Here is a 25010-nt window from a genome sequence, read left to right as displayed (position 1 = left end):
AGGCAGAGGCTTTTACCCACTGAGCCACCCAGGCACCCCCAGTCAATTTTCTTTTAAATATATGGTACTCATCAGCTACTTTCCTTACTTTGCAAAAGTTATTGTGGGGATTTAGGGGCACCTGACTGGTTGAGTTGGGAGAGCATGTGACTTTCAATCTTGGGGTCATAAGTTTGAGGCCCACATTGGGTGTAGAAATTACTTAAATAAATAAAACTTTAAAATAATAAAAAATAAATTTAAAAAGTTATCATGGGGATTTAAATTTTATTTTGAAAACTATACACCTAATGAACATAAATTAAGGTCACCCTTGTCAGGCTAGGCCAATTAGCCTTCAGAACTTTCCACCAAAAATGCACCCAGCACTGGATAAGCACTAAGCTCTAATATGGCAAAGTTGAGTTAGCTCCTCTCTGGGCTGGGGTTTTCCATGTTTAAGATCAGAAAACTTCTGAAATTAGATTATGGGCTACAAATGTTATAAAGTTAGATGGGTTACCTGTAGCCCAAAAGTTGTGTGTTGGAGTCTTCTTTCTTCTTTTTAGAATAGAGAATAAGCAAATCATATTAATTTGCATAAAATATTCTAGTTTTGAGAATTATAGGTATTGACTATTCCAATGAACTCACATTAGCAAAAACTGTTTTCTAGTATCATATCAACTTGAAAAACTTATTAACAAGCACTTATGAATCACTAATGCTCTTTATATTACTTTTTTTCCTTCTAAAAAAAAGAAAAACAAAATCAATAGTGCAAGAACCTGAACAGTCATGAACCATGGAGAAGTATTTTTTGGTCTATCATTGTGCAGAATTTATTGCACTTTATAAAATTCATTTTCAAAGGCTCACAGGTTTCTATTCCTTGTTCTTTCCCTAATTTGGTTATACTATACTTCTCTAAAAAACATGAGTTCATTTGATATTTCTTCTCTCACACTGATGATAAATTGTATTATCACTATTATCCATGGTTTCACCAAAATAAAAGGTCTTCTTTAAAGAAATAACAACTTTATCTTTAGGATTTTCAGGATATTTATTGTAAAGAATTTTTTAAACTTGTCCCTTTTTCCCTTGCACTTATGCACATGTATTACTCAACTATGGAAAATGTACCATCTAGCACTTTAATTTTAGAAAACTTATGACAAGGAAATTATTGCTCAATGACAAGAAGTTTTTCCCAATCCCAAATAAACAACTTTCTATTAACTGATCATTTAGCCAAATTCTAGACAATATCAGTGAATATAAATTCTGGGGTAAATAAAGATTTTTTAAGATTTTATTTATTTATTTTAGAGAGAGACAGAGAGAGGGAAAGAGAGCACACTCTGGGGGCGGGGGGCAGTGGCGGAGGAGGGGCAGAGACTCCCAAGCCCCCTCCATGCTGACAGCAGAGCCATCTCACCACCTTGAGATCTCCACCTGAGTGGAAACCAAGAGTCAGATGCTTAACCAACTGAGCCACCCAGGTGCCCAGGTTCTGGGGTAAATAACATCTTGAAGGATTTCACATGGTTTTATATCCTGAAAGCTCATCTTTTAAATAATTAGTATTTATTCAATATATATACCTAATTTGAAAACTTTAAATAAGTCTACTCCAAATGGGAACTCTATATCCCAGGACATGTTTCTTAGGTTTGCTCACTCCTGACAAGCTCAGAATGAGCTTTATTCAAGTGGTACTTGATAGAAGCTGCCATTAACTATTGTGAATAATAAATATTCCTGCAAAAGAAATGAATATTAATAACTACTAACCTCAACCACTTTGTAAACAACACTGCTAATATCAATATCCCAAATACCATTTTCAGGATCTAGAACTCAAACAGATTCTGTATTTTTCAAAGTTGCTCTTGAGTTGTTGCTAAAAGCCATTGAGAAACTACACTAAATCTAATATATGAGAAAATTATTTTCATGGATATGTATGTTTAATGAGACTATAGACCAAATTTGACTGCTAAGAAGTTTGGTTTTTTGCTAGCTTCTTTGATTTTTAACTTGGAGCTCAAGAAAAAAACTCATTTAAACATTAAAAGCCACTTCTGTCCAACAAGTAATAGGGATTGAAACTCACTTGTAAGGTAGACAATAGCTCAATTTTAGGCAACTCCATCAATGGATTCTTCTAAAATTACAAATGTGAAACAAATATCTACCTGAAGTTCTTAAAAAAAACTAATGTAAACATAGTTTTAATTTTTTTTATTTTATTTTTAAGTAATCTCCACACCCAACATGGGGCCTGAACGCACAACCCTGAGGTTAAGAGTCAAGTGCTCTTCTGATTGAGCCAGATGCCCTAAACATAGATGTTTTAAGTAAAGCATTATGTTTAATAATGTGTATCTCTGTGGGTGTATTTTAGGTTGTGTTACATCTCAGCAGGCTTCCTCCTTCTTTGGGTGAAATTATTCTCTTCCCTAAATGGATTTAGAGAACAAATGCAATAGTGCTTGATCTGTGCATATGGGAGAGCTCTTTATGGAGAATGTAAGCACAGACAAACCCAGAGGAATTGCTGGGATGGAGAATGCTGCAAAGGAAGACATGCAGGCACAATTTTCATCTCACACTAAAATAAACCAGGAGAAGGAAGTAGACAGCTGACATCCTACACATGCTATTATCTCATGTACTGTTCTTGTCATTGTTCTCATGTAACAGCCTGATAGAGTCTGCATGTAAGGTCACATCCTATGGTATGAGGTCCTCTGAGAGAAGGAATCCCCACGATAAGTCACCTTGAGAAGAGGATGATCTTGCTTTGGGGTACAACCAAGGAGAAGGCTGATTTTAGACCAGAAGGAGGAAGAAATTCTTTCATCATACTCCAAAAAAATCCTGTTAGGGAAGAAAAGATGACCCCTGCATGCAGGACATTTCTTTCTATGGCTAAGCCTGAAGATAATGCTAGCAGAGACGCAGTGACAGTGGATGTAGGGCTGGAAGATGTGGTTCCAGAAGGAGCCATAGATCTTGTAGTTCTCATCAATTTCCCCCTGTTCTGCAGTGGCAAGGAGAACCTTGCCCTCAGCTACAACTCAATGTAGATGTGCTCATGCTTGAGGAGAGACAACAGAACGGCAGGAACCCGGGAAATACTGCTGCTGGACATGCAGTGACTAAACATTCAACTCTTCCAGAGTTAGGGGAGTAAAAATTCAACTCTTCTAGAGTTAGGAAACCGGATGGCAGCTTAAGCACGGATCACCCAGCAACTTCCAGAAATATTAAAAGGAGACAAAAGACTGAACATTCTTTTGTGAAGCATGATGGGGTCCCAGACCTTATCTACATTTAATAGAACTATAATCTGTAAAGCTAGAGAACTTGGGTCATTCTGGTTTTATTGAATATTAAAATAAATATTTTACCATCATATATAGAAATCTCCGCATCTGTATCATCTTTCTTTGCTTTTGATAAGACCCACCTGTAAACAAAGATAAAAGCAAATATGTATCATTAAAACTAAAAACCAGCAATTTATAGACATAATGCATATTAGAAATACAACAAAAGATCATCCAACAGTCACTTCTCATAAAAAATAAATGCTTAGAGGCTAAGTAAAGATGCCCATATAGAATCCTTCAAGGTTAGAGTTAACTCATACTTGGAATCCACAATTTACCAGTTGTATGATCGTATGTAAGATATACTAAGCCTCAGTTTCCTCACCTGTAAAATGGAGATAAAGATAGTACTTAGCTACCTACTTGGGACAGTGTCTGGTATATAATAATCAATAAATAGTAACTTTTTTTTATCAATACTTAGGATGGAACACTAATTTGAATTTGTTATCTGAAATTAGATTAATATTCTAATTTTATTATTTATTCTAATATATTCTAATTTATTCTACTATAATTCTATATTTATTAATATTAATAAAAAGATAGAAATTCTTTAAGGATAAAGAAATGTTTATAATTTTTACTTTCTATTCATAATTTATTTGTATTATTTTCTTTGTATAAATGAGTAATCCTTCAAGTTAAACATTTCTATCAATAACAAAGATGCATTACGGTACCAGTTACACTGCCAAATAAAGTACTTTAACATTTTTTTACAGTTTTGTAGTAGAGGTAACTTTCATAGACCAATAACCAGTAACTTCAAAAATGCTAATTAAATCAAAGAAAACATTCTCTTGAATGAATACTCACCCAGCCAACCTTCCACTATCAAAAGTTTCTGTAAAATATACTTCTCCTATAGGTTGAGGTGTCTTATATTTAATCTAGAAAATAGATTTTTTAAAATCTAAGGTTATTCATCTTTGCAAATATTTTAATTAAATAATCTCACTAGTTAAGAACCTGGTATGTAATGCACATATAAGTAAAATAAATAAAAGGTGACAAAAAATAAAATAAAATAAAAGGTGACATGGCCTCAAAACTTGATATCCTAGTGCAGTAAGATACAAGAGAGTATCAGAGATACAATGCCAGAAAAAAAAAAATACTGTATAAGTGCAGACAGAGAACATAACGATTCCTTCTAACACAGGAGGGATGGGGAAAAATTCTATTAGAGAAGGCCTCATGATAGAGCTGACATGGCCTTGAAAGGACCTTAACAGGTGACAATATTTGGGAACACAAATCATTAGAAATAGAAGAAATACCATGATCCAATGTGTATAAGATGAAAAACTTAGCGAGCATATAGACTAGTTTAAAATTAACTCTTAAATTCCACTGTTACATGACAGAGGATGAGGATACCTTTTGGAGAGATTAGGAACCCAGAGCAGAAAAAGACTCAACAGAGAAAGCACTGCAAAGCAATTATCTGCAAAGCCCGGTTTCAAGGGCCCTGTAAGAGTCAGCTGCTGCGATGATGGTAATGATATTGGTGGTGGGGATACGGCGGTTCCTTTAATCCTCGTAAGACGTCTATGAGCAAAGTACTATTATTGCACCCAAGTTACATCCACTGTTGCACACTTAGTTAGAGGACGTCACAGGAGCTCAGGCTGCCTGCCTCCAAGCTCATACACTTAACTGCTGTGCTATACAGAACATACCAACAAAACAATTTAAAAGATTAACTCATTGACAAATTATCAAAAGATAATTTGAACTGATGACGAATGAATAAGTTTGCCTAAAGTAACAGATCAATTTGGGTCCTTTCTGAATCAATCTCTGTGATTCTATCTGTATGATTATGAGATTTCTTTTCTCAGCCTTCAGGGAAAAGGATGCAGAAGGACTTTTTCAATTCACTGTCTCTACCCCAACCTAAGTCTATTTAATGGGGTAGAAATCAATAATCAAACACAATTCCACGTAATTACTGAAGGGTCAAGATTCTGAATACCCAACTTTTGTATCAACATGGACAGGACTGGAGGAGATTATGCTGAGTGAAATAAGTCAAGCAGAGAGAGTCAGTTATCATATGGTTTTGCTTATTTGTGGAGCATAAGAATAACACAGAGGACAAGGGGAGATGGAGAGAAGGGAGTTGGGGGAAATCGGGAGGGGGAGAGGAACCGTGAGAGACTGTGGACTCTGAAAAACACACTGAGGGTTTTGGAGGGGAGGGGAGTGGGAGGTTGGGTGAGCCTGGTGGTGGGTATTAAGGAGGGCACGTATTGCATGGAGCACTGGGTGTGGTACATAAACAATGAATTCTGGAACACTGAAAAGAAATTAAAAAAAAAACAAAACTCCACTTCCTCTCATTTTTTACAAATGTCACCAAAGGCAGTGAAAGTGTTATGTATCTCCCAACTTCTTTGAAGTATTAACCTTCCAATGACCCCTGTAGGAGGTGTACCTAAGTCAATAAGCAGCTCTCTGCTTACTTACCCTCTACAGATTGCATAAACTAGGTTGTAAAAGAAACGTCCTTGTGGAGTTTACAATCTAACAAGAGAAAGAATGTTCATCTTAAACAGCTGAATAACACTTTCATTTGCAAGCAGAAAACTCTCCAAGTGAGTGAGGCAAAGAAGCCTGTAACAGCTAAATGCTGTGGTCCTTGGCCCTTTAAGCAGCTGCAAGCACAACAGAATTGATCCATTCTTGCCATCAACAAGATTTCTGAAAAATTTTCCAATGGTCCCAATATTATCTATGAATGGTCCTCAATTTGCAAGTTCTTCTGGATTGTCAGGGTGTACAAGAATCTCTGTAGGGTTCTTCAGACTCGGGTTAGCCACCGCCTCAAACCACATCTTAACCCGGCTGAGCCAAGACACAGGTGCCTACCTCATGATCACTCCCTTTTCTGATTCATCCTCTTAGTTAGCATTTCCTTTCCTCAGAGAAATAAGTAAAACCACTTGCTTTACTTCTAGGAGAACTGCAAATTATACTACCGTATGTCCTTTCTGAAGAGGGCTGGCTGTGTCAGAAGTGAAATTGGAAACCTTTCAGATAGAAATCCATCAGTCCTCTTCAGCAGTGACAAATTCCTTTTCTGACAGTAAAAATCTTCCCCATATTTACATTGTAATAAAACTGTGCTAGGAACAATGCATAAATTTCTGTAATACATGGGCACTTTAAAACACAGCAAGAAATTTTGGGGGAAAAACAGTGTTTTCTATTCATTTACAAAATGAATACTGTCAGAACTGAAATGAGTCTTAAGGGTTCGCACTCCTCTGTATCCTGTAAAGGGATAACTTACAACTCATTTCACAATAACCTTACCTCTGAGGACAGTTCACCTTTATTAACATCAATCTCTTCGGAATTTTCATCAAAATCTTCCATCTCAACACCATCATCCATAAATTCTGCATTAATTGAGATGAACAGAAGTGCCAAACATGGCCAAAAGCTTTGGAAATGCATACTGATTACCTGTGAAGTTAAAAGTTATCAGTGAAAATAAAAGTTGTGAAAAATAAGTACACTTACAAAGAAATAATTTCTCTTTAATACCACCTTTACTCTAAGATGGCTTTTAAAACAAATCATTGGCAAAATTATGTATATTATACTTTGAACAAATAAAAACACAAACGTCAAATCCCACAGGACACAGATTCTAGAGCTACCCCCATGCTTCTATTAACAAAGAGCTCAACAACACCTGGATGGCTCAGTCGGTCAAGGTCAAGAGGCTGACCATTGGTTTCGGCTCAGGTCATGATCTCAGGGTCCTGAGACCCAGCCCCACCCAGCGCTCTGCTCAGCAAGGAATCCACTTGCCCCCTCTCTCTCTCCCTCCCTTCCTGGCCCTCCTCTGCACACACACTCTCTCTCTCAAATAAATAAAATCTTAAAAAAAAAAAAGTGTGGACCCCTTTAAAACAAAGAAATAAGGATCATGATTCTCAAATGTTTATTTTTTTTAATTACAATGTCGCTTAAGTATATATAAACATAAACCCGAGTCTCACAATTATGAAACCAAAGTACATCTACATATAAACACAAAAAAAACCTAAAGAAAAATAATTTTATCACAATTTAATGTGACAGTCTCTTCATGAATCAAATCACAGCTAAAAGAACAACGAGAACTGCAATCAGGTTGACTAAGTTGGATTAACACTCTTTTACATTTATCATAATACTTTGATGACTCAATAATCTCACCAGGTCTCCATTTAAATACTGCTAAGTGTCCATCCCTTATTATAGCATTAGAAACCAAACAATTTGCCTGCCTCTTGGCAGAAATATATGATTAATGTCTTGCTCTCTTCCCATTAACATGTTAAAATTCAAGTTTTATTTTTTGGTGCCAATGGCCTTTCAAACACAAAGTTAATGTGGACACTGAAACAATGTGGCAGGCCTTGGTTATATGGTGGGTGAGTGATCCGAATGACCCACAGTATAGCTCTATTATTTTTTTTTTCACTCACCATCAAGATGACAATTTTTTTTTAATATTTTATTTATTTGACAGAGAGAAATCACAACTAGGCAGAGAGGCAGGTAGAGAGTGAGGAGGAAGCAGGCTCCATGCGGAGCAGAGAGCCCTATGCGGGGCTTGATCCCAGGACCCTGGGATCATCACCTGAGCCGAAGGCAGAGGCTTTAACCCACTGAGCCACCCAGGCGCCCCAACATGACAATTTTTTTAAAAAAGCAAATTCTTAGAGAAAACTCTTACATCTTCCAGAAAATATCGATAGCTGGGTCTGCTTAAGAAACACTGGATTTGTGAGATAAGCAATTTATATCCACCAAAATGGCCATAATCAACAAGAGACATTAACAAGTGCTGGGAGGATGTAGAGAAATTGGTATCTTTATGCCTTGCTGGCAGGAAGGTAAAATGATGCAAGTTTTGTAAGATCATACGGCAGTTCTTCAAAATGTTAAAAACAGAACTACTCTATAACCTAGCAATTCTACCAGTAGGTATCTGCCCCAAAACTTAAATATAGATGTTTCAAGAAACATTTTTCATAATAAACAAAAAGTGGAAACAACCCACATGTCCATCAACTAATGGTTAAACAAAATGTGAGCTATCTATACAATAAAATATTATTTACCAATAAAACAGAATGGAGTACAGATATAAGATAGATGAATCTCAAAAAACATGCTGAGTGAAGAGGTCAGGAATAAAACACCACATGTTGCAAGATCCCATTGAAAAGACAGAGGCAAATCCATAGAAATAGAAAATAGATTTAGTGAGTGCCTAGGGAAAGGAGTGGGAAGAAAGGGTTAAGGGGTAATGAAGATTCCCTAAAATTGGATATGGTAATGTTATATAACTCTGTAAATGTATTAAAACCCATTCGCTTCTACACATTAAACAAGTGGACCTGAAGGTGTACAATGTATTAATAAAGCTGTTTTTAGAAAAGAAATGGTCAGATTATAAAAAGCTTTCTTCCACATAGTTAGCCTGAATGATTAGAACTCTTTTTTTTTTTTAATCTCCAATGTCAAAACCCCCATCCACCCACCCACCTCCCCTCTGGTAACCATCAGTTTGTTCTCTATAGTTAAGAATTTGCTTCTTGGTTTGTTTCTCTCTTTTTTCCCTTTGTTTTTTTTGTTTTGTTTCTTAAATGCCACATAGGAGTGAGATCATATAGTATTTGTGTTTCTCGTGACTTATTTTGCTCAGCATAATACTCCTTAGTTCCATGTTGTTGCAAATAGCAAGACTTTATTCTTTTTTATGGCTAATATTCCGGTGTGTGTGTGTGTGTACCAATATATACCACAACTTTATCCATTCATCCATCAATGGACACTTGGATGGCTTCCATGGTTTAGCTATTGTAAATACTGCCACAATAAACATAGGGGCACATACAGACCTCGAATTAGTGTTCTTGTAGTTTGGGGTAAATACCCAGTAATGCAATTCCGGGATCATAGGGCAGTCTATTTTAATTTTTTGAAGAGTCTCCACACTGTTTTCTACAATGGCTGCACCAATTTGCATTCCCACCAACAGTGCAAGAGGGTTTTTTTTTACTCCACATCCTTGTCAACATTTATTGCTTCTTATGTTTTGATTTACTAGCCATTCTGACTGGTATGAGGTGATATTGTAGTTTTGATTTGCATTTCTTTGATGATGAGTGATACTGAGCATCTTTTTCTGTGTCTCTTGTCCATCTGTATGTCTTCTTTGGAGAAATGTCTGTTCAAGTCTTTCGCCCATTTTTAACTGGATTATTTGGGTTTTGGGTGTTGAGTTGTATCAGTTCTTTATATATTTTGGATACTAACCCTTATCAGGTATGCCATTTGCAAATATCTTCTCCCATTAAGTAGGTTTCCTATTAGTTTTGTTGATTATTTCCTTCACTGTGTAAAAACCTTTTATTTTGATGTAGTCCTAATAGTTTATTTTTGCTTTTATTTCCCTTGCCCCCGGAGACAAAAATGTTGCTACAGCTGATATCAGAGAGATTACTGACTGTGCATCACTTCAAGGATTTTTATAGTTTCAGGTCTCACAGTTAGGTCTTTAACCCATTTTGAGTTTGTTTTTGTATATGGTATAAGAAAGTGGTCCAGTTTCATTCTCTTGCATGTGGCTGTAAGTTTTCCCAACACCATTTGTTGAAAAGACTTTTTTCCCATTGTATATTCATTCCTCCTTTGTTGAAGGTTGCTTGATCATAAAATTGCAGGGTTTTTGTTCTATCCCATTGTTTTGTGTATCGATTTTTATGCCAATACCATACTGTTTTAATTACTACCACTTTGTAATATCACTTGAAGTCTAGAATTGTGATACCTCCAGTTTTTTTTTTTTTTTCCTAAGATTGCTTTGACTATTAGAGGTCTTTTCTGATTCCACACAAGTTTTAGGATTGTTTTTGTTCTAGTTCTATGAAAATTGTTGTTGGTATTTCAATAGAGATTGTGTAAATGTGTAGATTGCTTTAAGTAGAATAGACATTTTAACAATATTTGCTCTTCCAATCTATGAGCATGGAAATGTTTTTCCATTCCTTTGTGTCATCTTGAATTTCTTTCATCAGTGTTTTACAGTTTTCAAAGTAGAAGTCTTTCACCTCTTTGGTTAAGTTTATCCCTAGATATTTTGTTGTTTTGGGTACAATTGTAAATGGGATCATTTTCTTAGTTTCACTTTCTGCTGCTTCATTATTAGTATATAGGAACACAACAGATTTCTGTACATTATGTGTCCTGCAACTTCACTGAATCCATTTATCAGTTCTTGCACTTTTTGGGTGGAGTCTTTAGGGTTTTCTATATATAATATTATCTCATCTGCAAATAGTGAGCTTTACTTCTTCTTACCAATTTGGGCCTTTTATTTCTTTATGTTATCTAATTGCTGTGGCTAGGACTTTCAATATTCTGTTGAATACAAGTGGTAAGAGTAGATATCCTTGCTTTGTTCCTGACCTTAGGAGGAAAGCTCGTTTTTCACCATTGAGTATTGTGTTGGTTGTTAGTTTTCATTTAAGGCTTTTATTATTTTGTTCCTTTCTAGACCAACTTTGCAGAGGTTTTTTTTTTTTTTTCTTTTTTACTATGAATAAATGTACTTCAGATGTTTTTTCTACATATATTGAAAGGGTCATATGGTTTTTTTTTAAGATTTTATTTATTTATTTGACAGACAGAGATCACAAGTAGGTAGAGAGGCAGGCAGAGAGAGGAGGCAGAGAGAGGAAGAAGCAGGCTCCCTGTTGAGCAGAGAACTGGATGCAGGGCTCGAACCCAGAACCCTGGGATCATGACCTGAGCTGAAGGCACAGGCTTTAACCCACTGAGCCACCCAGGCGCCCTGGTCATATGGTTTTTATCCTTTCTTTTACTGATGTGACATAACATGTTGATTGTTTTATGAATATTAAACCATCTTGCATCCCGGGAATAAATCTCACTTGATTGCAGTATATGATTTTTAAAAATATATTGTTAGATTCAGTTTGCTAATATTTTGTTGAGGATCTTTGCATCTATATTCATGAGAGATGTTGGCCTATAATTCTCTTTTTTTGTGATGTTTTTATCTGTTTTTGGTATCAGGATGATATTGGCTTCATAGAATGAATTTGGTAGTTTTCCTTCCTGTTGTATTTTGTGGAATAGTTTTAGAAGAATGGGTATTAATTCTTTTTTTAATATTTTATTTATTTATTTGATAGAGATCACAAGTAGGCAGAGAAAGAGAAGGAAGCAGGCTCCCCACTGAGCAGAGAGCCCGATGTGGGGCTCAATCCCAGGACTCTGGGATCATGACCTGAGCCGAAGGCAGAGGCTCCAAACCACTGAGCCAACCAGGCGCCCCTTAATTCTTTTTTCAATGTTCGGCAGAATTTGCCTGTGAAGCTGTCTGGTCCTATTTTGTTTGTTCAGAGTTTTTTGATTGCTGATTCAATTTCATTGCTGGTGATTGGTCTGTTCAAATTTTCTATTTCTTCCTGCTTTAATTTTGGTAGGTTACACATTTCTCGGAATTTATCCATCTCTTCTAAAATGTCCAGGTGGTTTGCTTAGAGACTTTTATAACATTCTGTTACAATTATTTGTATCAGTTGTTTTCTCTCCTCTTTCATTGGTATTTTTGTTTATTTAGGTCTCTTCTCTCTCTCTCTTTTTTGTTAAGTCTTGCTAGAGGTTTATCAATTTTGTTGATCTTTTCAAAGAACCAGCTCCTGGTTTCACTGATCTGTGATTAGAACCCTTCCTAATGAAATCAAAACTTTATATGAATATATCAAGTTAAATCAATAAATCAAGTTAGCCTTGGTGTCTTCTGTGGTACACTGACTATAACACTGAGGTTCACTTTGAAAAATGTATTTTTTTAAATCAAGTGATCTGCCATAATTGAAATATTCTATTTTATAAAGTATGTTAATACCACCATTTTTATGGACAAAGACAACACAAAAATTGATGTACGCTGTTATTTGTTAGGAGAGTTTAAGCTCTCTGAATCATAAAAAAGAGGTGTAACTGAGATAGAAAGTAAATTTAAAGAGATCAATTTGACTCAATAACCATAGGTATTAAAAATTTTTTTTACTATTGGCACAGGAATGAGTGTACTTGCAAACTGCTTATGAATTGTTAATAATTCTAACATCTTCGGTTCTCAAGTTTTAAGAGCCTCTCACGACTTCCATAACGTAGTAAAGTGTTTTGCTTGACTCACTATCAATAATATTTAAGTAAAACAGAAATGCATAAAACAATAGCAGTAATAACGATATCACTTGTGGCCCATATCTTCTTCTTCAAAATGAACACAGACTTTAGTTTCTTAATAATTAATTTGTTGAAAAAATATATTCTAAGTGCTTTGTTTGACTTCTGGTGTATGGGGCTTCTGGGAAAGTTTAGGGAACACCAAGCAGGCAGTACTCTACTGGAACCCTATTCTTACTTCATCCAGAATAATCCCATTCTGTTTTCTATATTACAGTTCTTCCTAACTTTCCTTCAGAAATAGTTAACAAAGCTTCAGGAAAAAGTTTAGAAAATCTTTTATCTTAAAAGTCTATTGTCTCTAAGGTTCTATGACTATAATCATGCATTTGCATAAAGGGATGAGCTAAATTAATCTCTGCAGCCCAGGACATGAGTAAGAAGACATTACTACTTCCAATCTGCAAATTGAAAACAGATTTAAAAACTTGGTCAAAGTCACATGGGTTGGAAATGTGAAATGAGATCAAAATCTAGAACTGTACATCAATATATCATGCTACCTTTTAATCTTACCCCACTGCATTATCATATGCTTTTTGATAGAGCAACAGAAATTACAAAAATGGTAATGGCACATTCTTTGAACCTCTTGGAAATTTCTCAGATTTAGGTTATTAGTATTAAGCTATGAAGATATTTACCCAGAAATGACCATATTATCTTACTACAGATATGAAATACTTAAAAATAAACTGCTATTGGTCACAAACCACTCTACAGGCAACATAGTTCTACAGATAGTAGTCTCCGTTTAAAAATGATGTAGTTCAGGGTCATTGCTGCTATTTATTACTTTTAAATGCAGACCTAATAGTTTCTGCTTAATTCCTGAGTGCTCTACAATTATTCAGTGATGGACAAGCTGACAACTAAGAATTAAATCATGAAGGTCACAGTATTACTTGGAAGTTATCACACTATGGTACCAATATGCTCCAAACAAAATTGTTAGGTTTGCCACTTTATTATTTCTTAAAGGAGGTGGTAAAATATGGCCAGGTCTGTATTGTTGCATTGAGAGGCTGACAATGAGGTGAAACTACAAAACACAAGCAACTAATTTGTATAGTTAAAGAATTTTTTAAATTGTGGTAGAATTTACAACATAAAAGTTACCATTTAAAACAATTTTAATCATTCAATTCAGTAGTGCTAAGTACATTTACACTGTTGTACAACCAATTTCCAGAACTCTTTTCATCTTGTAAAACTAAAATCTATACCATTAAACAACAATTCTCTAATTTTTCCCTCTCTCAAGCCCCTGGCAACCATCATTCTTTTATTAGCTCTAACATGTTTTTCTGGTCGAGCCTTTAGGTTTTGTCTACATATAATGTCATGTTATCTATGAATAAGTTTTATTTCTTCCTTTTCAATTTTATTTCTTTTTCTTGCCTAATTGCTCCTGCTAGGACTTCCAATACTATGTTGAACAGAAGTGACAAAAAAACCAGGAATACTTGTTTTTTTCTAGTTCTTAGAGAAAAAGTTTTCAGCCTTTCATCACTGAGTATGGTGTTAGCTGTTGGCTTTTCATATATGGCCTTTATTATACTGAGGTTGTTTCTTTGTATTCACACTTATTGTGTCTTTATCATAAATCTGTGCTGAATCTTGTCAAATGCTACTGTTGCATCAACTGAGATAATCACAGTTTTTCCCCTCTATTTTGGAAATGTGTTATATTGCACTGATTGATTTTCATACGTTGAATTGTCCTTGCATGCCAGGAATAAATTCCACTTGTTCATGGTATATAACCTTTTTCTTTTTTCAAGATTTATTTATTAGGGAGAGAGAGAATACAAGCAAGGGGAGGGACAGAGGAAGAGGTAGAAAAAGAATCTCAAGCAGACTCCCCGCTGAACATGGAGCCCGACACAGGGCTCAATCTCACAACCCTGCGATGATGACCCAGGCCGAAATCAACAGGCAGACACTTAACTGATTGAGGCACCCAGGTGGCCCACTCTATAATCTTTCTAATGTACTGCTGAATTCTGTTTGCTAGTATTTTGTTAAGGATTTTTGCATCAATATTCAGTAAGGATATTGGTCTGTAGTTCTCTTGTAGTTTCTTTGTCTGGCTTTGGTATCAGGAAAACACCACCCTTGAATGAGTTTCAAAAAGTCTTCCTCTGCTTTAATTAATCAAAAGAACTAGAGGAAGATTGGTATTACTTTTTCTTTCAATGTTTGCTAGACTTTATTAGTTAAGCCATACACTTTTGTGGGGGTTTTTTTCCCTCTGATCATATATAATTAAATGACCAACAATAAAAAAGATCATTTAAAAGGTGCCATGAATTTATAATTTCTTAAAAATCACACTCAAATGGGGCGCCTGGGTGGCTCAGTGGGGTAAGCCTCTGCCTTCGACTTGGGTCATGATCTCAGGGTCTTGGGATAGAGTCCCGTGTCGGGCTCTCTGCTCAGCAGGGAGCCTGCTTCCTTCTCTCTCTCGCTCTCTCTGCCTGCCTCTCTGCCTATTTGTGATCTCTGTCTGTCAAATAAATAAAATCTTTTTTAAAAATCACATTCAAATAATCAAGGCTTAACAAAGAAATCACAATCAGAATCATTGAACATAACTGAGATGAAAAAAACATATGAAGAAACTTGTGGGCTGCTGTTAACACAATACTTAAAAGTAATAGGTTAAGCATTCAACTTGAGTAGCTAGAGGCAAATCAAAATAAAGAATACAATATCACTCTTGGGTTTTATTTGTTGGGAGATGTTTAATCACTGATTCACTCTTCTTACTAGTTCTAGGTCTGTTCAGATTTCTTCTTTCATCATGATTCAGTCTTAATAGATTGTATGTTCTAGGAATTCACCCATTTCATCTAGATTACCCAGTTGTTGGCATAAAATTGTCCGTAGTATTTTCTTACAGTCCTTTTTATATCTATAGAATCAGGTATAATGGTATAATGTACCCTCTTCCACTTTAGATTTTAGTTGAGTCTTTTTTTTTTTTTTCCTTACTCAATGTAGCTAAAGGTTAGTTAATTCTGTTGATCTTTTTGAAAAACTAACTCCTGGTTTCAATGATTTTCTCTATTGTTTATCTACTCTCTATTCTATTTATCTCTGAATCTTTATTATTTCCTTCCTTCTGCTAGCTTTCATTTTTCTAGTTCCTTAAGGTACAAAGTTAAGTTGCAAATTTGAGATTTTAATTTTTTAATGTAAATGACAGCTATACATATCCCTCTTAACAAGATTTATACTGTATCCCATTAAGTTATGGTATGTTGCATTACTGTTTTCATTTATTTCAAGATATTTTCTAATTTCCTTGTGATTTCCTTTTTGGCCTCTTGTCTGTTTAAGAGTGTTTCTTTATGTTCCACATGTTTTCCTTCTGCTACTGATTGCTCATTTTATTACATTGTAATTGAAAAAAACACTGTATGATTTCAGTTTTTATTTATTTTTTTTATTTTTATTTTTTTAATTATTTATTTATTTGATAGAGAGCGATCACAAGTAGATAGAGAGGCAGGCAGAGAGAGAGAGAGAGAGAGAGAGAGAGAGAAGCAGGCTCCCTGCCGAGCAGAGAGCCCGACACAGGACTCGATCCCAGGACCCCGAGATCATGACCTGAGCCGAAGGCAGCAGCTTAACCCACTGAGCCACCCAGGCGCCCCTGATTTCAGTTTTTAAAAATGCATTAAGATTTGTTTTTTGGCCTAACATATGGTCTATCCTACAAAATATTCCATGTGCACTTAAGAAAAATAATGTATTTGAATCAATATTCATCAGTGATATTGTTCTGTACTTTTCATGTAGTGTCTCTGCCTTGCTTTGGTATCTGGGTAATACTGCTCTCATAGAATGACTTTGAAAGTATTCCTGGATCTTCAGTTTTTTGGATGAGCTGGAGGAAGATTGTTATTAATATTTATTCCAATTGACTGGTATTAATTTTTCTCTCTGTTAGATGGAGTGTTCCACATAATATGTCTACTTGGTCCAATTGGTATATATTGTTGTTCAAGTCTTCTGTTTCTTTACTGATTTAAATAGTTGTCCTGGGGTGCCTGGATGGCTTGGGCCATTAGGCTTCTGCCTTCAGCTCAGGTCATGATCCCAGGGTCCTGGGATCGAGCCCCACATTGGGCTCCCTGCTTGGTGGGAGGCCTGCTTCTCCCTCTCCCACTCCCCCTGCCTGTGTTCCCTCTCTTGCTGTCTCTCTCTGTCAAATAAATAAATAAAATCTTTAAAAAATAAAAAAATAAGAGAAATAAATAGTCGTCCTAAGTTATGCATGTTCAATGCAGCAAGCTTTCATTTATATGGTATAAGATAGAACATTTAATGCTAATGCCAACCCCCGCCTTCCCTGCTTACAAATAAACAAGCTAGCATGTCCAGGATTCTAAGCTTTCTGTGCATTCCTAACTCTACACAGATTGCTGAAATCACTAAATATCATCTGTGCCTGAGGAAGAAAGGAGGACCTAGAGAAGTGCATCCATTTTCCTGTATCTCTGATCTCGTGTATGTTCTCTGCACTGCTTCTGGGCTGATTCAGTAACAAAGTGTAGGTAACTTTGGCCAAGTATGAGACACCATTCTCACTGACATCCGAAACAAAGGCCAAGCAGCCCTATCGATCTCAAAGAGTTTCACCAACATCACCTAAAAGCCCTCTTCAATCTCCAATGTGAGCCCGCAATCACAAATTATAAAGTGCAGCTCGCTTACTGGTACTGAAGTAATGCTCACTTCCACATCAAAGGTGGCTGGAGCCCTAAAAGGAAAGACAATCACAGGATACCGAGTAATTGTTGTAAAGTGTGAGAGAGATTGATGGCTGATCACCAAGCTTTTTTCTCTTTTTCCAGGGGACATGACTGGACTATATTTTCTCTGGAGTTAGGTGGGACCCAGCAAAGCCAATGATGCAGGTATAGTCTGAATCTGAAGGCCTGAGAGCCAGGAAAGTCACTGGTATAACTTCCAGTCTGAAAGCCAGCAAGCTCAAGACCCAAACACAGCCGATGTTTCAGCTCGAGTCCAAAGACAGGAAAAGATGGAAGTGCCAGCTCTGACAGCCCAGCTGGAGGAATTCCCTCTTCTTCACTGGAAGGTCAGCCTTTCTGTTTAGTTCAGGCTTTCAGGGGACCGGCTGAAGGCTACCCACCCCGGAGAGGGCAATCTGCATTACTCAGCCTATCATTCAAATGTTTGCCTCATCCCCAGACACCCTCACAGACACACCCAGAAGAATGCCTGAGTATCTGGGCACCTCGCGGTTTGGTCAAGCAGACACATACAATGAACCGCCACAGCCACCCACTCCCCCAGAAGGCCAGGAGCCAGAAACGGTGCTGGGTCTTTGGGATAATTGTGTTTTCTATGTATTTGAACATTATCTTAACTAATACATACTTTTGACCAAGACCAGTTATTTTTTTCCTAAATCAGAAAAGCCTAGAAACAATGAAAAGACCTCAAGCGATACAGCAAAAAGTAGAAAAAGAACCATAACAGCAGAAATAATAATTGAAAATACAACTTTCCGGCAGTTCAGATACCACAGTACTACAAAACAGTCCAAGGAGCCTGGTTCTGATCCTGTAAAGTGAGAAACTACTGAAGTTCTGAGATTAATGAGAGGAACAGAGCTGAACTCCTGGATATAAAAATATTATTTGAATTATATTATTATATTATCAAAATTATATTGATGTGGGGGCACCTGGGTGGCTCAGTGGATTAAAGCCGCTGCCTTCGGCTCAGGTCATGATCTCAGGGTCCTGGGATCGAGCCCCGCATCGGGCTCTCTGCTCCGCAGGGAGCCTGCTTCCTCCTCTCTCTCTGCCTGCCTCTCTGCCTACTTGTGATCTCTCTCTCTGTCAAATGAATAAATAAAATCTTTAAAAAAAAAATTATATTGATGTAAACATTAGAATGATATATTTACGTATGTATTTAGGATTTATACTACCTCCACAGAGTTCCAAAAGAATAGCTGAAGGCATCATGCAGAACACAACACAGACAAAAATATAAGCCTGCTGAGGACGGGAACTCCTTCTCATTTCTGTATTCACAGCACCCAAGAGGGGCAGCACATGATGAGTAAGAACAGATACACATTCACAGAATGAATGAATGAATGAATGAATGAATGAACGAACAAATGAGTTCCTAAGTGAGAGGGGAAAAGAAGGAAAAGATGTTACGAAGCAACCAGTTGGGAAGAATTTGTTGTTGGGGCAACAGAACAGCAATACATTTAGTGAAAGGGTTTCTATGCCCTTAGAGGGAAGCCAGGAATAAAATGAGGGGGGTTCTCACTGTCCAAAAAAGTCTACAAGATCCTTAAAGAAAAAAATTTTCTTTTTTTAGAATTAACTGCTGGAAAAATTTATGGACTAAATCCTTACATAATAGATGTCTGTAACTACTGTTTTGAGAGAAAAATCGTTATGTAAATACTTACGACACTGGCCCTCTAAGGTTTGTTAGAACATTAATAAAAGTAACATAATAAAACTTTTCTATAGAGAAGAGAGATAATGGTCTAGAAAGTTTGTATTTTATTATTTAATTTAGTATGGGGAAATTAATCATATTTTCTAATTCTACTCTACATCTATGAAGAAATATCTCTTATTATGAGTTACTTGAGAATTTTGCTCCAGACAGACTGCATTTTAATAACCCAATTCATAATTTGCTAGAAAAGATAGTAAACAGAAAAATCAGATTAAAAGGTTTTGTGTTACCATATCACAAAAATAAAATGGGACAAATTCTCACCAAAATTAGAGGGCATACTTGGAGTTTTCCATGTAGCAAACAGAAAATTCATGTTTGAATTTGAAAACAGAAAATTCACTTTGAAGGATCACAGGAGATCCAACATGGAGAGGCAGGAAACAGTGGCATCTTAGAAGGCAGGCTTCTTCCAAAGACGCTGCAAGACTCCATTTGAAATGCAGCTATTTTCTCACCAAAGAAACAAGCATGCTTCAGAACGAGCTGCACAACAGATCTGTTAATTTCGTGATGGCTGATGTGTCCAGAAATTCAGGGGAGGTCAGTCAGTTGATATTAACATTCATCATTCACAAGTTCATTTAACAAGTATTTATGATTGCCAATTATGTATCAGGAATTGTGTCAGTTACAGTAATTAGCAAAACATATATAGCTCTTGATCTCAAAGAGCTTACAGTCTAAGATGGAAAGCCAACATTGAAAAATTAACCCAGGTGTAATATGTAAACCATAATAAGTGACAGGAAAGTAAGTTCTAAAGTTGGTAGTTGGGGAATGAATTTACATGGTAGGGGAAAGGTCAGAGGAAGCCTGCTTGAGAAAGTTACATTTAAAGCATGATGCAGGGGCGCCCGGATGGCTCAGTCGGTTACCATCGGACTCCTGATTTTAGCTCAGGTCTTGATCTCAGGGTCCTGAGATTTGGCCAGCAGCCAGTCTGGATCCCCTGCTCAGTGTGGAGTTGGTTTGAGATTCTCTCTCTCCCTCTCCCTCTGCTCCTGCCCCCATGCTCTCTAAATAAATAAATAAATAAATAAATAAAATCTTTAAAAAAGATTTTTTTTAAATGGGGCACCTGGGTGGCTTAGTCCCTTAAGCGTCTGCCTTTGGCTCAGGCCAGCCCTGCATCAGGTTCCTTGCTCAACAGGAAGCCTGCTTCTCCCTCTGCCTCTGCTGCTCCCCCTGCTTGTGCTCTCCCTCTCTCAAATAAACACATAAAATCTTTTAAAAAGTTTTTTTTTGTTTGTTTGTTTTTTGTTTTTTAAGAATCAAGTGCAATGCAAAGGAGAGAAAGGAGGGATTTCCCTAGGCAAGAACAAAGCAACCAGCACGTGATGAAGGAACTGAAAGGGGAAGAATGGGGCAGGAAGAATAAGCAGCGCTGTCTTGCGTACACACTATTTTCTAACATACTGATCCCAATCTTTGCAGCACTCTGTGGTGAAGGTATTGGCATCCCGTTTATACACAAAGAAAGTGTGTTCTTACTCAAGAATACAGAGTGCTGCTAAATAGAGGGGGGAGACTCAAAGTTAAGTTTTAGGTTATACATTCCTTTTATTCAGGCTCTAAGGTTAGGAGGTTTAATTATTTAATTCTCACCAAATGGGATTAAAGTTCTAGGTCTATAAAATATAAGGTTAAATATTTTACATTCCATCCTTCAGACATACATTCCAGTTTCTGTAGGTTTTATATGTGAAAAGCCATATTTTTATGTGTATCCAAACTATGACTTATGTACATATGTATATAGACTTATGTACTATAACTACATATAGTTAGTTTAAATGGCTTTTAAAATCTTTCTAGCAAAGATTTTAAAGCAGTTTTAGGTTATATAAAACCTAAACAACACACAAGCTCATGGTAATACATTACTATGATCCTTTAAAATATTACAGAGTGCTTACATAAATTTCAGGATATTTAAGAAAATAACTGGCTTACTACTGGAACTAATGATCCCATATTGGATAACATAAATGTCTCTAGGTATCTCCTCTCCCTAACAAAATCTAGAAAGAATGTTATTTTTAAAGATTTTATATATTTATTTGACAGAGAGAGAGAGAGATAGATCACAAGTAGGCAGAGAGGCAGGCAGAGAGAGGGGGAAGCAGGCTCCCCACTGAGCAGAGAGCCTGATGTGGGGCTCAATCCCAGAACCCTGAGATCATGACCTGAGCTGAAGGCAGAGGCTTAACCCACTGAGCCACCCAGGTGCCCCTAGAGAGAATGTTTTTATTAATTGTTAACACTTCTAATGTCCTATGGTAGACAGAATAATGATCCCCCTAAAGATGTTTGCACCCTAATCCTTGGGTCTTGTGAATGTTACCTCACACAGCAAAAGGGGCTTTAAAGATGGAATTAAGGTCTCCAGAGGCTGAAAACAGCCCTCAGCTGACAGTCAACAAGGAAACAGGAACCTCAGTCCTACAACCACAAGAAACTGAATTCTGCCACCAACCTGAATGAGCAAGGAAGCAGAATTTCCTCAGAGCTTCTAGTAAGGAATGATACCCAGCTGACACACTAATGACACACTAATGTCACTCACCCAGCTAACACTAATGTTAGCTCAGTGAGACCTGTGTCAGACTTCTGACCTACTGAACTAGAGAAAATAAATTGGTATTGCTTTAAGATGCTACATTTGTAGTAATTAGTTATGGCAGCAATGGCAATAATATTTTTATTATTCCTGGGCTCCTTGATTACAGCTTCTTTGAAACTGTTACTACAAACGAAGTCTTCATTGACAAGTACAATAATATTTTTCAGTTCTATTAACTACAGATCCTCCTGACTGCTTTCTTCTTGGAACCATCTCCTCCCTTGGTTTTCTTGTCACCATTCCTGATTCTTAACTCTCTTCCTTTTCTCAGCCTTGTACACAGGCACTTTCTCCAATCTTCTGTAAATGTTACTATTCCTTAGGTTTCTGGCCCCAAGCCCTCTTCTTACATGACATAAACTCTTGGCTTCTACCTATAAAAGATAGCCAAGGACTCCCAAATCTTGTCCACAGCTCAAAAGTCACTTCATAAATTCAAATCACTATCCCATCTTCAAGGATGTCCCAAAGTTTCTGCTAATTTGAACTTAGTCTTTCTTCCCAAACCTGCTTCTCTATTTATTGAATGTTCTTCCCCCCTTAACTGTACCTCCAGTCAACTAAACCAGTCAAGTCACTTGGCCATCATCTTAAGACTATTTTTTCTCATGGATCCCCTATATCACTGGTGGCTGAACACACTTGGGCATTTCTTAAATGTCTTGTTCTATTCCCAAGTCACAACCTGATTTAGGAATCTATCATTTCTGAAGTAGATTAGCAAACTCCCACTTTGCCTTTTCACTTTCAGTCTGGCCAATCTCTAACTCTTTCCTCCACCTTCTCTCTAGTGTGAGTTTTCTAAAACAAGTCTTATCTTACTGTTTATAAAAATGTACAGCAGTTCTCAGCATAAAATCTGTCCTTTTAAGACTTATTTCCTTCGCTCCCGTCAACACTCACCTATGTATGTAATACATTAATACTATTCTGTATGCTGTATCTTATAACAGAGGTGCCTTTCTGCTGATCATTTTCAGTAGCTGATTGAGGACTCACCCAACACTATGTCTCAAAGGTAGAGTTTAAAAATCACTATTTTTAAAGTTTTAGTTGTCCTGCAACTTTCGGAGGAACTCAATTACAGAATGATATAAGCTCCTAGTTCTATTACTGAAAAGGCAAGAGGTTAAAACTGCCTGGGTCTTGTTGTTTTTCATTTGCCAACTGAAAGGGTCAAACTAGATGATTTAAAAGGTCCATTAAAATGGACAATTCTAGGGGCGCCTGGGTGGCTCAGCGGGTTAAAGCCTCTGCCTTCGGCTCAGGTCATGATCCCAGGGTCCTGGGATCGAGCCCCGCATCGGGCTCTCTGCTCAGCAGGGAGCCTGCTTCCTCCTCTCTCTCTGCCTGCCTCTCTGCCTACTTGTAATCTCTATCTGTCAAAAAAATAAATCTTAAAAAAAAAAAAAAAGGACAATTCTAGCTTTCTACTTAAGAGCACTAAAACTTACTAGGCACTGAAAAGCAGTAAAGCTAACTTATAACACTGTTCAATTTCTAGACATCCATCAACATACTTATTCATATACAATACTTAACTATATCAACTAGATAATATAGATTATCTTGCTCTAAGGCTTTGGGGATAGGTCTAAATGGTATTGGAAGATCCAACCAACTAAACGTGAAGGCAGAAATGTAAAGTGAAAAGAGGCCAATTTACTATTACCAAGGGAAGGCTACCTAGAGTGATTAAAAGACCTAGAGTGATGTAAAAATTTTAAAGCAAGCGAAATCTTAAGACTAGATCAGGGTTTTGGTGGCTTTTATGAATCAAAATTTCAAACTTTTTTCCTAATTTGAGAGTCCTTCCCACGGCCACTTTCTCTCTCTCCCCCTTCTGTGCTTTGCTGCCACTTGCTTTTAAATCCCAAGCAAATGCCTCCTTGTTGCTTGGGCGATGCTATAAATAAAATCAGCTAAAGCGTCTGATTGATCGTAAACAGGCTTTGGCGATAATGAGTCTATAGTAATTAGGGCTTCACTGGATTCAACCCAACCTTCCCGCTCCTTCCCTGGTGGCGCACACCGGGCTCCAGGCAGTGCATCTAGGGAGTGGCCAGAAATTACAGGTCCCCGCGCTAAGAGGGTTGGGTCTCTTCGCCTTTACAGAGGCAGGGATTGCGCAAACTGCGCCTTTTTTGGTTTTGTTCACGTTTTCGTGAAAACTAGCGGGTAGGGTGGGTGAGCTGCGCCCAGACACGCCCCCGCCCTCCGGACATCCCTCCTGAGCGCGCACCTGGGTTCGAGCTTGGAACGGGGCTGAAATGGTAACCGCTGGAATAACTGACTCGGCTCCCTGGGGCCGCTCAAGCCCCCGGGGACAGGCCGGGATGGAGAGGGCACCCGTCTTCTCTGCGCCCCAGCCGCAGCCTCAGCGCAGCAGGTGGACGCAGCAGTTCGGGAGGACCCAACGGACCCGGCGTGGCATCCACTCCTGCCGCCCGTGGCTGGCTCTCCTCCTCCCGAGGCCGGGAGAGCCCACCCGAGAGCCTCGCTCGGGGCACCTCCAACCCCAAACTCCACAGCCTGCCCCTCACCTGGCTCCAACCTGTTCAGCCTGGAGGGTCGCCAAAGAAAGGGGTGCGGCCCAGGAATCCCCGCCCTGGGCGTAGAAGCAATGACTCCCATTCCTCACCCTAGCCCGAGCAGAAAGAGCAGCAAGCAAGTGGCCCACTGCCCACGCACCTGTCTTGCGGGCCCGTTTGCGGCAGTGGCAGCTCAGATGTCCGAGTCGCTGCCACTTGGTCCCCGCGCTTCCCCAGACCAATCCCGCCGGCGGCCGCCCAGCAGCGACAGCTAACCGCGCATGCGCGTGCGGCCGCAGGCTGGGAGGAGGCGGCGGCGGGAGGCGCGTGCACCGAGAGGCTCAACCGCCGCGGAGGGGCGCTGCTGGACGAGGCTTACGCTGAGCGGCCCAGCCCGCCCCTAAGGCGCGTCTTCGGGCTCGCGCCAGCTCTGCCAACCAGTCGTGGTATGGACCAGGCTCCTGGACTGGCATGGGACGCATTCCTCATTAGCCTGAAGGCTTTCTCCTCCCTAGGAGCGGCTGTCTTCTTTGCATTCAGAGGGGTTCTGCCTGCTATTGCACAGAAGTGGGTCCTGAGTTTTATATAAACCACGTTTTGAACAGTGCCCAGTTAGTACCACAGGCCTTTCCTAGAGTTCTATATGTTAAG

General features: G+C 38.1%; 1 protein-coding gene across 1 annotated transcript in view; it reads right to left on the bottom strand.

The window, feature by feature from the left end:
• The window catches only part of CLGN (calmegin), a 56783-nt gene extending 32177 nt beyond the window's left edge, over window positions 1-24606 (bottom strand). The window contains exons 1-4 of the mRNA XM_045985471.1: window positions 24520-24606; window positions 6705-6857; window positions 4200-4273; window positions 3399-3457 (exon numbers count right to left, since the gene is read on the bottom strand). Coding sequence (XP_045841427.1) covers window positions 3399-3457; window positions 4200-4273; window positions 6705-6848 — 277 coding nt within the window. The 5' untranslated portion in view covers window positions 6849-6857; window positions 24520-24606. The remainder of the gene's footprint in view (window positions 1-3398; window positions 3458-4199; window positions 4274-6704; window positions 6858-24519) is intronic.
• Between the last annotated feature and the right edge of the window lie 404 nt (window positions 24607-25010).

This window comes from Meles meles, chromosome 2 (assembly GCF_922984935.1).
Source record: "Meles meles chromosome 2, mMelMel3.1 paternal haplotype, whole genome shotgun sequence".
Taxonomy (NCBI): Eukaryota; Metazoa; Chordata; class Mammalia; order Carnivora; family Mustelidae; genus Meles; species Meles meles.
Note: the sequence above shows the minus strand (reverse complement) of the source record. Positions and strands in the feature narration are given on the sequence as shown.